At 39.0% G+C, this 14,424-nt stretch overlaps 1 protein-coding gene across 6 annotated transcripts in view; it reads right to left on the bottom strand.

Annotated features, from left to right (window-relative positions):
- The window catches only part of QTGAL (queuosine-tRNA galactosyltransferase), a 136,645-nt gene that overhangs the window by 34,510 nt on the left and 87,711 nt on the right, over positions 1 to 14,424 (bottom strand). For all 6 annotated transcript variants that reach the window (XR_012663303.1, XR_012663304.1, XM_075111048.1 and 3 more), the window contains exon 7: positions 8,092 to 8,187. Coding sequence is in view for 4 of the 6 variants with exons in the window: in XM_075111048.1 (XP_074967149.1) it covers positions 8,092 to 8,187 (96 nt within the window). In the remaining 2 variants the exon portion in view is untranslated. The remainder of the gene's footprint in view (positions 1 to 8,091; positions 8,188 to 14,424) is intronic.

The raw sequence follows: 14,424 nt of genomic DNA, 5'->3' as shown, positions 1-14,424 counted from the left end.
CATTACCACAGCTTCTGAGTTTCTTCCATAATTAAGAAACCAAGATTCTATAATTAAAGTGCTGGACACACAATCCCGCTGTGGTTTCTTCTGGCCTTCTAGTTACAAGAGCAGTACAGTTCAGTGACCACACTGAGTGTTCATGTCAGACACGGTCTGGGCCGAGCAGCCAAGGGGGGCTGCTGGGGGAGAGAAATGAGACAAAAAAAGCTTTGAACCCTGGAAACCAAATCCAAAACACTCAACTGAACATATGTATCTTGGGAGAAATCAGAACCAAATCAAGCTCTGTACTTCGCAGCTCCAGACTTCACTATATAACAGATTGATTTAAGGCGCTGAATTGGGCCACACTCCCAGATTCAGAATTAAATGGATTCTGATCTGATAAGCTAAGGGGAGCTTATCTGTAGCTATTGTTTGTCTTCGTAGATATTTGTCTGACTTTGAGTTTAAGAGCTCCAATGCAGAAGAAAACTTTCAGAGAACTTCATACAATTTATGCTTTATATGAACCTACTTTGAAAGCCACAAAAGAAATCTGGGGGAAGTTGGAACAGCAGACAGCAACCACAGTCATCAAGAATACAAGAAAAACACAAACTCAAATTCTTTCCATTTATGTTGTAGCCCTTTCTATCATTTTCTTATTCTGGACTTTGATGGAAATACTGAGAGTCAGCAGCAAAGTTTAAACCTTTTTCTCTTTTCCAGCCACACACTAGACTGTCAGGCAGGGACAGATTTTGTAGCACTCATCGCTGTACTGCGGCGGTCATATTTTGATTCAGATCTATGGTTGCATCACATACGTACCTGCAAGTCATTTTCTTTTGGATAAGCATTTACATTATTCAAGATAACTGTTAATATGTATATAAAAAAAGAGAGTTACTGCAGAAGTTAAAGGACCTTGCAGAATGCTGTTTGGTTCTGGAGTGCTCTCGTGCTCTACTTCAACTGGCAGAAACACTTTGAAATGAAGTACACTCACCCTTGGAGTGAGCAGGTGCCTTGTATTGCTCAGCAGTGGCCTCTCATGTTACAAAGGAGCAGCACTGCCATGCGTTTTTCAGGGGAGGAAAGATGTTGACTGTGTTATAGATCCTGCAGGGATGGGACTTCCTATGGCTCTTGAGCGTGCAAGTTTGTTGCAATGCAAGAGTTTCTTCCCAATTGAGACAGATTATTGGATCCAGATGGCATTTTAAACACCAGGACTCTTTGTCAAACAACACAACTTTCAGGGAAAAAGCTGTTTGAACACTAAAGGGACATTTTAATGTATTTTGGGAAAATTAATACCCGTAGCTAAAAGTATCAATTAACGATCCAGCATTTCAGCAATAGGCTACCACATAAATAGCTTTCAGCACTAATAAATACAATTAAATTGCATGGTTTACATGTTACTGGATTACATACAGAATTTTCCACATTATAGGCAAACCCCAACCCTACATGCTCTGCTGCGCTAAGGGACAAACTCCTTGGCCTGCCTCACTCAAGCAGCTGATGAGCACCTCCTACCGACAAACACAGCCTGCGCTGTTCTGACCAGCATGCACTAGCCACGTGCAAAATCATCGTTCACTTTAACACATCACTACTAAACAGGTGAAGGATTTGTGTTTACCTAGTATTTTGGGCAAGTATCACAGAATCACACGCAAAGAATCACAGAATGGTCAGGGCTGGAAGGGACCTCTGGACGGTTGCCTGCACAGATGAGGGGACTGATTTTCTATACACAATGGGATGTCAAGCAGAACCTAACTTGAATTCAAGTAATTCCTTGTTCAGGGACCAAATATTCCACGATTGTTCCCGTCACCTTCTCTTCGCTCGCTGCTTCTCACCCCTAGCAGATCACGGTGCATGGAACAGTACTCCAGCTACAGTGTCCTCAACATATGTACTTGGGCAACGCGGTGCAAGCCACCTACCACTACCACAAGCAATTCTGGCTACAATTTTTGCATCAGTAGTGTTGAGGAGCAGCAGTAGGGATGAAGATACTAATCAGCAATTTTTGGAGGACTTCTAATGAAAGAGTGGCCCTCTGCAATGCTGTGACTAGTGACACCTGGTGAGAGATCATGCTGTAGCCCTGGGATGACCAAGAGTAACTACTGCAGAACTTCAGGCTGACAGAAGTTGGTTTTTTGGTCACTTGGACATACATTAGGTTGTACAGGCATAAGCACTATAGAAGAGCTGCCTTCTACTGCTAAACCTAATAAAGGAGATTGATTCTGTGGCAGAATCGATCTGTCCCAACTTCCTCATCCATCTCATGCATTGGATGGATCTCACCTCACCCATTCAGCCTCCTCTCAGTCACGCTTCCCCTGCCCCTTCCAGCTGACAGGCACTCCAGCAGAGGTGGCAGATCCTTGTGAGCAAACCCAGCGGAGATTCAGCCTATGCAGAGCAGTCTAACTAGTGAAAATCAGAAATCTAACACTGAATGTTTTCTATATCAAGGATACAGTCATTTACAACAAAAAGCGATGACAAAGAAGACAAGGGGAGTAAATCTAGCCACACGTGACAAAACCCTTCAGGTGTGGGAAAGCTTAGCCCTTCCTCGTGATCAGAGGCATCAAGGAAAATCAGGCTATAACGTGGTACACCTTTTGCAAACCAGACAGCAACATCAGGGTAGTTGTTAGACAGAATAACCCAAATTGCTTTAATTCCTCAGAGGAGCCCAAATTGGTGAATGGAAAGAATGAATCAAAAGGAAGTAGCTTTTGATTTCATACTAACCTGTTTCTTACAGGACTTTGGAAGGAGTTTGTTTCATTGCTATTTTTTAAACTAACTCATTTCAGACAGCACATTTTAGAACATTCATTAAATAAGAAAAACATTTCACTGTTAATATTATGCTAGAGTTGCATAAAAAGCAGATCAAATGGTGTATTTTACACCACCTGAGATTAAACAGGAAAAAAAAAAACCCTAAACTCAGAGTCATTTAGCAACAAAGATGTTGAGTAAAAAAGTCAAAGTACTTATTTTTCTTTTTTAGTACCTACGCCAACAGCTGCCCAAGCGCATTTCCTCAAAGTCTTGAGCTAAATCTTGGACTTACAGAAACAACACGTACAGAGGGGTTGGTTGCATGGAAATGAACACAAAGGACTCCCCATTTTAAAGGAAGTACTCCTGCCTTGGAAACAAATGCTGTTCTGCCAGGCATTAAACTCTCTTACCCACCAATAACTGCTGTTCAAAGTGTGCTGCTAACGGGGAACAGCTACAAAGCTGCTGGAAGCTAAAGTTAAATAAAAAATTGCAGCTCTCCTCCAATTTCAATGTAAAGGTGAAAAAATTAGGAACTAAAGTAACTTATCAAGAATTATCCACCCTTTCGTCTTTCCCTAAAGACAAGTTTTATATTAAATGTCGATTGTATTTTTCTGTTGTAACGAACAACTTCTCATTGAAATTACTTATTTCAAGGAGGAATTATTGTTAATTGAAACTACTCCTTCGTTTAACTTCCTTTAGGATAGTCACCAGAGGTATGCAAGCAGACTAACCACAAGCTAACTTATAGAGTAGCTTCTCTTCAGGATTAGCCAAGATACTCTTAACTCTTTTTCTGCAGATCTGTCACTTCATTCTTGGGCTCCCCTCCAATTCATGTCTTTACATCATTTTAGTTTGATTTTAAGACCTGAAGCCTGTAACATTTCCTTCATTGTTTGTGAAATCACAGGTTAGAGGAAACTCCAGATCATCGCTTCCATCCAAATGTATCAGCACAGAGAAATTCAGTTAAACCAAGTTGATGGGGAAGTCAAATGGGAGGGAGATGGTCAAATCTAAATGATATTTAATAACAGACTAGCAAAAAATGTCATTAGAAATAGGGTATGGGGTGAATTTTCAAACAGCTTATGAAGTGCAATTAAGCATTGGCTCCACCACCTTTTCTGTCCTATTTAGATCAAATACTAATCTCTGTTCAGCCTTAACTGCACCAAGCCAGAAACATTAGTGCCTGTGTTTTATCCAAATTTTTCCCCAGAGCACCTTGATAGGTTATTTGACAGACTGACCATATTTTAATTCATGTTCCAAAAAACCAAGTTCCTACTTAGCCTTTTACCTCTCAGGCATTACTGTAACTGCTTGCCTTTCTGGAGGGAATGACATATGTATGCTCTGGCAGAGAAAAATGGAAAAATGCATTAGTTAGCACCTAGTAGCCTACAAAGGTATCTTAGAGCTTTGCAGTTTGTGCTACAGTCTCCTGTGCACCAAAGGATACTTTGACACCTCATCAATTCATGGTTTTTGTGACCTTTTATCACAAAAATAGATCAAAACCGAGCTCCAGACACTTAGTTTGGAGCCACAGTTAGTGTTCAGAAAGGCCAGTGGCTTATAATATGCTATTCCATCTGGGCCTCATTAAGAATAATTTCCCCCTGTTTACATTTTGAGATTAGTTCAGAACTTTAAGGCTGTCATCCCATTTTTAGTTTTCATACACTTAAAAAGGAAGGTTAAATACAGAGGTGACAGGAAATTCGGGAGCAAGTTGCGGTAAAACTCTAGAGGAAGAAGGAAGTGTGGCGTATTACAGTTGTGATGTCAAGAATAATACTGCTTGAATAAAGCCAAGACTATCCAACTTGCCACATCTGCAGGGAGTGGAGGTTGCAGGTTAGCAATGCTCATTAATACAGTTCTTAATGTACACAAGATTTCTTACAGCATTTATCTAAAACAACAAGCCAGTTCTTTTAGCTTAGAGCCATTACAGCACGCCTTCCCAGTGATCTCCATCTGGACATCAACAGCAGACAGAATCTGTTGTCCACCCGAAGAATACATTTTGGTAGAAGTACACGAGGTCAGTCGGCTACAATTGCAAAATGTTGGCTTTGCACGCAAATTGAAGCGCACGGTCAAACCTATGAAGCAACAACTTTGCTTAGCTAGTAACAGACACCACGCCCACCACTGCGCATGATTTCCTAAGTTCCCTACTTTAACATGACATAGCTTCGAAATCTACTTTTCGTATTATACAAGACCATATACACTATTTCCTCAGCATAATTTTTTGTGATGCTTTTGGATAGTTAAGACTTTTAAACGATGATGCTAGCTGTTAGAAGACACCAAAAAGCATAGGAGCAACACTAATCATGCAGATAACATCACACACTAATTTTCAAGCATGAGTTCTGAAGGGTTTAGTGAAGTCCTGCCACTTCTTCAATCAGAAAGTACTACACTCTTTATCTGAATTGGCTGGATAACAGGAAAATTATTTCCCTTTAAGTTCCTAAAAAATTAAGTCAGAAATATGGTTCATGCGACTCTCCTCCCAGCAGCGGATACTATTAAAAAAATGTTACTTTATGGGCTTGTGACCATCTCTATTGCATTATCTTAGTCTCAGCATACCATTAGAGCTTGCTAAAATAAATTATTTTAAAATACTTCTGCTTTAATTATCATATATCAGAGTTTGCGTAAACAACACCTCTACCATTTTAGTTAATTAGTGCATAAAGCAAACCTGTCAGGTTCTTAGCCACTATTTATGAAGTGGCTATTTAGGATTTTGTTGGACATTGCCACAGTGATTACATAAAAGGAATACATTTCCAACAACTGCAGATCTTGACCAGAAAGAAATATTTATTTCTAAAATATTTTTATAAATATTTTTTAAAAATCTCTTTCACATGAAGCCTGGATGGACAGAGAGATACATGCATACTTGCGTACCTACCTGTAATTAAAAAAAATACATCCTAACTTATATATTTCTATTCTATCAGTCCACCCATACTATTAACATAAACATCAGATCACAATTTCTTCCATGGAAGAATTATCTTCGATTTGTTCTAAGCACTGAATTATGAAGAACAGGTGCTTGGATTTAATTCCAAATGAGAAATGCAGCTTTTTGGCAGGGAAACAGTTTAGCAAATGGAGACGCCTGAAACGTGGAGATTTGTTGGCCTGTTTCTGTGTTGACTTGCAGCAATATGACATTTACAGGTCGCACTGTTAAATACTAACCCAGAAATGGAGATGGAAGTGGTCAAATCAACAACGCCAGATCATGGGTCAGGTCAGAACGTACACACTCCTTAAGAGTACTCAGTGCTAGTTTATAACTCTACTGATACACAGACAACATCTTTCTTTGCCTCAAAGGAATTATTTTAAAAAGAAAATAAAGGAGTTCAACCAATGCTAAATACAGTGCTAAATGCTCAAAGTTTTAGGATTTGATTTTGTGTTCTCTAAACCCACATATGACAAAGGTTTGACTTAATTCCTTGTGTTCATTTGCTTTGTTCAGATCTGTCATCACCTTTGTTCATAGGGTATTTTTTGAAGGTCCCCTGTATCAGCCAGTGCGTGAGTTTTGACATGTTGGACACTTCACAACAGGGGCAAAACTAGAAGGACGTATCATGCATTGTGGCTGAAAAATCATTAGGATTAAGGTTTGTCAGCATATTACATCTGAATAACCAGTGGGATAGTCCCTACACAATTATAAATATAAAGCAAAACAAAAAAAAAAACCAAACCCAAAACCAGAACAAAGAGAAAAAAACCAAACCAAAACTCAAAGCAAAAAGCGTAGAACAATAGTCTGTTTAACTTAACCTTTTGAACTTTATCAGTAGGCTTGCTGTTCTATTGTTGTTGTCATGTTTGAGCTTGCTTGCTTGCTTTATTGAGCTTACTAACAATGCTCAAGAAGTTAAGTCAAACATTCTTCAGAGAATGAAAATACAACGATAAGGAATAATAATTAAAAAAAGAAATAAAAAGCATGGGTCAGCAAATGTGGATTGTATTGGGAGCCAGGCACCATTCCCAGCTCTTCCCCTCACCCGCCGTGTAATTAAGGGCAAATCTTTTCACCGCTCTGCACAATTCTGTTCTCTGTCCACTGTCTCCTTAAATTATAATTTTGTTGGCAGCCCAAAGAATAATCTTCGGATATCCTCATACATAGATATAAGGTGTGTGTACGTCTGTATGCAAACATACATGCTGCATGGCACAGGATGGCTCCATTTAGAGCAATAATAATCATAATATGTTGTAGCTTAAATAATAAAGTAGGATTTGCCCTAGCAGATTTTTTCAGAGTACTATTAATGAAGTCTTTTAAAAAAAAATCAGAACCACCCATTCTAGCCCTAAAATCTCACCAAAACCAGGTGAAGCAAAACCCCTCAAGTCCAAAACACACAGAATGGATTAAAATGCATTGGAATTAGATCTATTTGCCAACGTATTTCTACCCCTACCACAATAAATACCGCCAATAGACATCCCTGCATTTTATTCCATAAACATGCTGATGAGCCTAAAGCAACCAAATTGAACTCATACAGGAAAACACCTAACTGTGAGCAGAGGAACGCTTCTCAGGTAGCAGTCGTTTCTCTTGTAACCTCTCAGTCCTGATCCTTGAGGAAAAGCTACTTAATATCTTCCAGGGACAAGCCTGAGAACTAAGACTGACAAGTGGATATGAGACAAGTGGATAATAATAGCAGTTTTATGGCAAAATGTGACCCCCTCTTCCCTTCTTTCTTCACCGTTTCCCCTTAGGAGAACCTATTACCATCTCTTTGCCTTCCTGCACCGTCCTTCCCTTCCAATCTCTTTCACCAAATCTACCTTACCCTTCAGGGATGGTTCTTAATGAAGCTATGAGCTAACTTTTGTTAGCTTTCAGATCTGCTGCATCTATTTCAGGGACTGAAAAGGAGCTTGAATGGCTGAATCCTCCTTTAATTTTTCCAGGTATGCTGACATATCTAACAGATGTGTTAGATTTATCTATGAACTCCATCTCAGTTCTGTCCTTCAATCACCAGAGTTACCCCAAAACAACTGTACTTGGTTAACAACTGTTATTTAAAAAAACCCCACGTATACGGTATGACCCAGATTTTTTTTTAGACCTCAGTTTTTACCTGTACCCCTTTGCCTACTGCTTCTTAATAATGGGTTTAAGGCTGTCAGGGGCTATTAGGTAAAGAGATGGTTCCTGGACTATTTGTCATCCATGGCACTCACCCTTCCACCTTCATCAAATTTTCCCACATGAAAAAACCATTCTCGAGAACAGAACCAGGTTGGCATGATCACAGTAGGTCCATGGGAGGTAAACACCTAGGAAAAAGGTGAAAAAGCCAGTCTTAATTAACAGAATGTCAAAACCAGCATCTCTTGGGGAACAACATAGACCTTATGCATTCACCTGAAATCCTGCTAATAGTTATACTTCACCTTCAGCAAAGTTAAGCACTGAGAAATGCAAGTGCTTAAAATTTAGCACATGCTTAGTGTTTGAAATGCAGTGTATACCAGCACCTTTGAGGTGTCACAACCCAACAGACGAATCTACTTCCTATTCCATAACCTTCTCTTTTATCATAAGTTGCAACACACGCAGAGTACTTCAAACTTTATTTCAAATTTAGAGAGGTATACTGGAAATTACATTTCTATTAGTAATGGCGATGTTGACATTGAAGTGAATGAATTGAGAAGAATCTTAAAAATTCTTAAACTTAACCCTACAATTGTTGCGTGTTGATCTTCCATTTTATATTCCTTATACATATATTAAGGAGGAACTTACATAGACCTTTTATTTCTGCCAAAGACACTTTAATTTTAATCAAGCTTGGACAAGTAAGATGCAATTTATTTTAAACATTACCAGAGCACTATGGATTTGCTACCCAGAGGTACCTACCTTAAAAGGTTGTTGGAAAGAAAATGCTTTAGGGACTGAAAAGGGAGTGGCTATTAATTTCATCCCCTTGACTAGGGACAGCCAAGAACTACACAAATGGTTCTTTGCAGCTTTAAACAAACTTGTTGTAAACACAACTATGAGATAAACCAGAAGAATCTGGATTACAGAAGGTAAACTGGTTCTTTCATTACAAGATGAAGCATCTAGCCAAACAAGAGACTGAAATTGTCAAACAGAGTGTGCAAAGTTAAGACAGGAGCATGTGCCTGCTTCCACGAACTACGCAGGAAATAAAGAGCACAGCCTGGTTTACAGGGGCAGAAGAATGAAACCTCACAATTACTGCCAGTCTTCAAACACTAATGGAAGTGCTAGTCTCATGAGCAGGTGATTTCATAGCATGCTATAGTGGTAATATTAATACTGCTGTATAGTTGAAATTTTTAAGCATTGATACTTGAATGTAGATTTTATCACGTGCACCTAAGCATTTACATTTTAAAGGCATTCCTCTTAATTTCAACCTAGGATGGAGCTCCTTAAACTCTTCTTATGGCTGGCAACTTCAATTTCCACAGATGAACATGGATTTAAAGCCCAAATTTTACACACTCAGTTCTATACAGACACTTAGACCATCTCTCCAAGCAAATTAGATTAGAAATCTAATCTTTTCTTCATGCCACTTTTCTTATGGCATGAACCACTTGACCAAACACAGGCATCCACCTTAGGGTTAAACACGCTGCATGCGAACTCCAGGAACATAATGATGGAACTCCACTGTCCATAAAGGGGTCCTAAGGTGACTCATCACAATATAGACACTTAAATTTTAGACAGCCATATTTAGTCAGAATAATCCTGTAATTTAGTGGCTATGACTTAACACATTAGCAGCTTGTTCATAACTGAAATACACCAGCCTCAGAGGTGCTAAATGTCAAAAACTCCCGCAAAAAGTCAGTGGGAGCTGAAAGAGTCAAAACAATCCCAGAAAACCAGAGCAGCATGGTTAGTCAGTACACAGTTATTAGCTCCACACTAATTACAGGGGCAATTGAGTATGGCCTGAACCGAACAATGACCAAACAGTAATCCCAAAAGAAAACAACAGTAGGGAGAAAAGCTAGGCTAGAATGCATTGCATTGAATCTCATTTCTGAATGAAAGAAAATCTTCAAAAGAAAGTCTTGAGCCTATTGGAATACGTGAAATCTATTTGGAGAGGCTAGAATGCCATTTCCTCAGTGCAGCGAGGCTCATCAGACAACATAAACGCACTTAAAGATGTAGCTCAACGCAATTAGTCATGCTCACGTGCAAGAGCACACATCCTAAATACCTTAGATAATCTGTGTTCCATTGACGCATATATTTAAATGAAAGCAAATAGAACAAATATGAAACAGAAAAAAAACCATCAAAATGTCACTCCTGTTAACACAGATGATGATGACATGATGATGATTCTATGGCAAACCATTACACAGTGCATACATTGATGTCCTTCCTAAATCAAACAGTGCTCTATGACACGCTGCCCAACTCAGAAAAGATACTAGAGGGGAATCACATGGAGGAAACTGAGACTGATGATGAGGTGGCTGGATTGCCACATATGATTTCAGGGTTTTCAAGGGTCTTCCCTTCAAGAAAGGCTTTGAACATGGAGCATTACATCAGCTAAGAATAAATGAATTGGTAAGAAAGCTTTTTTCTGTATGAGTATTTATAATGTGACATCAAAATAAACTTCAGGAAATTTAAATTTGTGCTGCAGTCACAAAGGACAAATTCATGCTACCTTGTCCCTTGCTATGCTAACAACAACACCTGTGAAGCTGAAACTATCTTTTTCTGTTAGCTTAGTTTTCAGCTGGATCTGCTCCCTGATCCAACTAACCACAAACACACTAGTGTTACCACTAAGGAGGATGCAGGAAAACAGGGCACCAAACACAGACAGGACAGCAAGACTGTTCTTTTCAGCAGCAGTATAGACAATGCATAAATAGTCCTTAACCTGACAGGGGAAACTGTATGCTCAAAATCTAGATTTACAGTACATCTATATTCATTTAAGGGCTCTCCCACTCCTCCTGCCCCTGGCTATGCATCCCAGCCACTTACAACAGCATTGGCACTCACCTGACCCCACAGTCAGCTACATCAGAGCACTACATCAGCAAGAAAGCGATTTTTTTTTTTTAGTGTCAGTTTTCTATAGCCTTAATTCTCTGAATGGGTTCACTGTGGGGTCAGACTAGCAATACTGCTGACATACTGGATGGGGAAGGAACAAGCTTGGGAGAAGAAAACAAGACCTCCCTTTTTGGTCACTGCCCACAGTTAATCAGTCCAGCTGTAATATAAAACTGCACCCTCTGTCTGAATACTTCCAGTGATGGGAGGAGAACTGGCTCAGGGCAAACACTGAACTCCCAACAACTGAACTGAAACACTGCTGCATCTGCCAAACTTTTGAAAGCTACCTTGGAGAGCTTTTGGAATTCCACCTTCAAGCCAAAAAAAAAAACCAAACCAAACAAAAACCCAACCAAACAAACAAAAAACCCCAACCTCAACCTTCTGCAGTTTGGAAATCCCAGATTTCAGCTTGGTTTAGTCAGATGGGAAAGTCTCCTCTGGATTTCTTTTTTGCCTACTCTTGTAGGCACTTGCCAAGGTGTTAAAAAAAATGGTCAAACTGGACGACTCTGTGATTAAAATCGCAACTGCTCACTGTGTGAGATTGCCACTCAAAATTTTATCCATAAATCTTTTAGATTGCATGGACTGGACCAAGAAAAACAAAGAGCACATGCTAACCTGAATCTGAAAATCAATCAAAAGCCAAATCTGAGTTATGATGCAGTTCTGTAACTGCTACGTTTAGTTTTCTTGGAAACATTCTCTGGCTCTGCCCAACAAAGGTCCTGAATCACCTTGGAACCTCAATGGGTTTTCAGTCCTCCTCGAGGGATTAATCCAGTATACTGGAAAGCAGTTTGGACCTGTGAACCTTTCACACACGGCTGTATTGGAAAATTAATGCTTAATTATAGTTGTCATTAATTACAGTACACTGTATACTGTAAAGGTCATCTAAATATAATCCATTTGAATGAAACCAACTCATTAAAACCTAAGTACAGGGCTTGTACATGAAGGTACAAACCTGTTCGGATTTAGAATGCATGAAGAACACAGTGCTGTCATAACCAAACTGGGATCCATCAGTTTCCAGGTGATGGAGACAGGCTGCTATTTCAGCACCATATTTGTTAAATTATTTAGAACTTTTATTGTCATCTGGTTTTATTCCAAGTATCAAGTATCAAGTCATTGAAGCTGATTTGCTCTGGTTTGTTCTTGCTAACTGGCTATCGAATTAGTCAACTATTACAGAGGTTCTCTGAAAATAAATCTAAAGAATATAAAGAGTTGATAAAGTGACTTTCATTTGTTGTGGTTCAAAGCTGTCAACAGCACATGTAATCCTGGTCCCCACTGATGCTCACTTCAGAGCATGTCAGCATACAATATGAAATGTAAGTTCCAATACTGAGAAAGGCATTCATGTGTTTATAGTAACTCTTCACGGAAAGTTCTATTTCCTGAACCAGCAAATCAAAATCTAACAGCAATGTGCCAAAAGAATACATGCAGATGGTGAAACAGCCTTATCACATTGTGTCAAGCAGAATACAGAGAGGAAACCAGTGACTTCACAAGAGCAGCGTATTTAATCAAGGGCCCAGATTGCTTTCCAATGTAACAAGCTAATTCCCCAAAATACACCACACATTTAATTCTACTTATGCTATAGCATTTGTGAAAATTATATCCACACAGATCCAGGATTAGAAACAATCTCCTACGTTATGATAAATAAAGCTTTCCAATACCCAGGGTCACACGTTAACACTTTAGAAGGTGAAAAAGAAAAGAAAACAACAAAACCCATGACATGGCAGAGGGCCACAATGATTTTGTGAGCTGTAGGCAGACCATAGGCTAAAGGACATCACTCCTGGCTTAGGAAAAGCCATGTGTTAAGATACCAGTGCATTAATTCAGCAGTGAACGTACCAGGACCTCACTACTAAGGATTACCAGGTTTACATCCAGAATACGGTGGGTGTATTAGTGTGACAGAAGAGGCATGGAAGGCAGGGAAGGGAAGGAAAGACTCCTTATCCTGCTTCAAAAAAAGTATTCAGCAAATAAGATTTTTATTAAAAAAGAATTACTACAAACTTTATTAAGCTTTGAGGAACCTAAACACCCAATCTGGTATGGATTACATTCAGTTAGTTTATATCATACTGAACTGCTTTACCCTTCCTATGCCTATATAAATAATTGCCTGTATCACCTAATCATTGTATGCTTCAACATTAGCTGAAAATCCCTGCTCTGAAGAAGCTGGGATCTGGCACAGCATAAAGCACATTTCAGAAATAAAACACGCCATGACTCTCCATACTGAAAGGCTGATATATACACAGTAATTCTGGTACAGGCTTGACTAAAAATCAGCATTACTTAACCTTCACAATCCCAAAGTCTACTTAGCAACCAAACTAACCAAAAAGAATTCAAGAATCCTGAGAATTGCTAATGCCAGTGAAAGCAGAGAGCATTCAGCATCTCCGAGAAGGCATTCCAGTCCTGCTCCTGGAAAAATTACGACCTACAGCTCCCCATCATTTCCTCAGGATTTGAAGCCTTAATGAAGGCTGAAATGTTTCAGGCTGCAGGAAACACAAGGAAATTCTCTGCAAGAATAGAACCAACGAGAGCAGCTGCAAGGTGATGCTGTCTCAGCTGCTCTATCGGTTTTTCTATCTGGTGTTTCCTACCACTGTTTGAATGGACCTATATTGTTTATTTTCTGTAAAAACTAAGTAGATTGTACAGCTAGTTTCCTTTTCAGTATATAGCCGCAGAGTATGTCCATCACTGGGGAGATGTTCTCTGGCACCTCTGAGTACAATCCCTCCCAACATTTCAAAACTTAATTGAGGTTCAAGTTAAGATACTATTAAAAACCCAACAAAAAAACAACTTTAATAACCCTTTTATAACCCTGTAAGTGACCTCTCTCTTTGGTCAGTCTTCCAAACAAGTACAGTCAAATCTGTGTACAAGCTGTAGTAATAATAATTTGTCTTTGACACTTTTACCCACACAGCCATTCTATGATTGACAGTTAACTTATCTGAAATATATGTAAAAAGTTTTAAGCCTATTTAAAGGTGCAGTCGGTCAAAAGTATAGAACAGAATACCGTCGTAACAAAATATTACATGAGTTATGGAGTGCCAGGAATATACATAAAAAAAAAAAACCACACAAAAACACAACCACACAAAAAAACCCCACAAACAAACAAACAAAAAATCAGAAAAAAAGATTCTGCAAAGTTGTTAGAATCCTAGTTATATAGGCTAAACACTAACACTTGAAAGCATTTGCTTTCATACATAGGCTGTTTTCCTGAAAGCCTAGAAGGTTAACCGAGACATAAATGTTATTACATGAAAAGCTGATGTTTGCTTTTTATCTTTTTATGCAGATTGAAAAGAGAAAATGTTCATTAAAACATTTATGGTATATTTTAATGCTTTTGAAAGCAT

The sequence above is a fragment of the Phalacrocorax aristotelis genome, chromosome 16, assembly GCF_949628215.1.
Source record: "Phalacrocorax aristotelis chromosome 16, bGulAri2.1, whole genome shotgun sequence".
NCBI lineage: Eukaryota > Metazoa > Chordata > Aves > Suliformes > Phalacrocoracidae > Phalacrocorax > Phalacrocorax aristotelis.
Note: the sequence above shows the minus strand (reverse complement) of the source record. Positions and strands in the feature narration are given on the sequence as shown.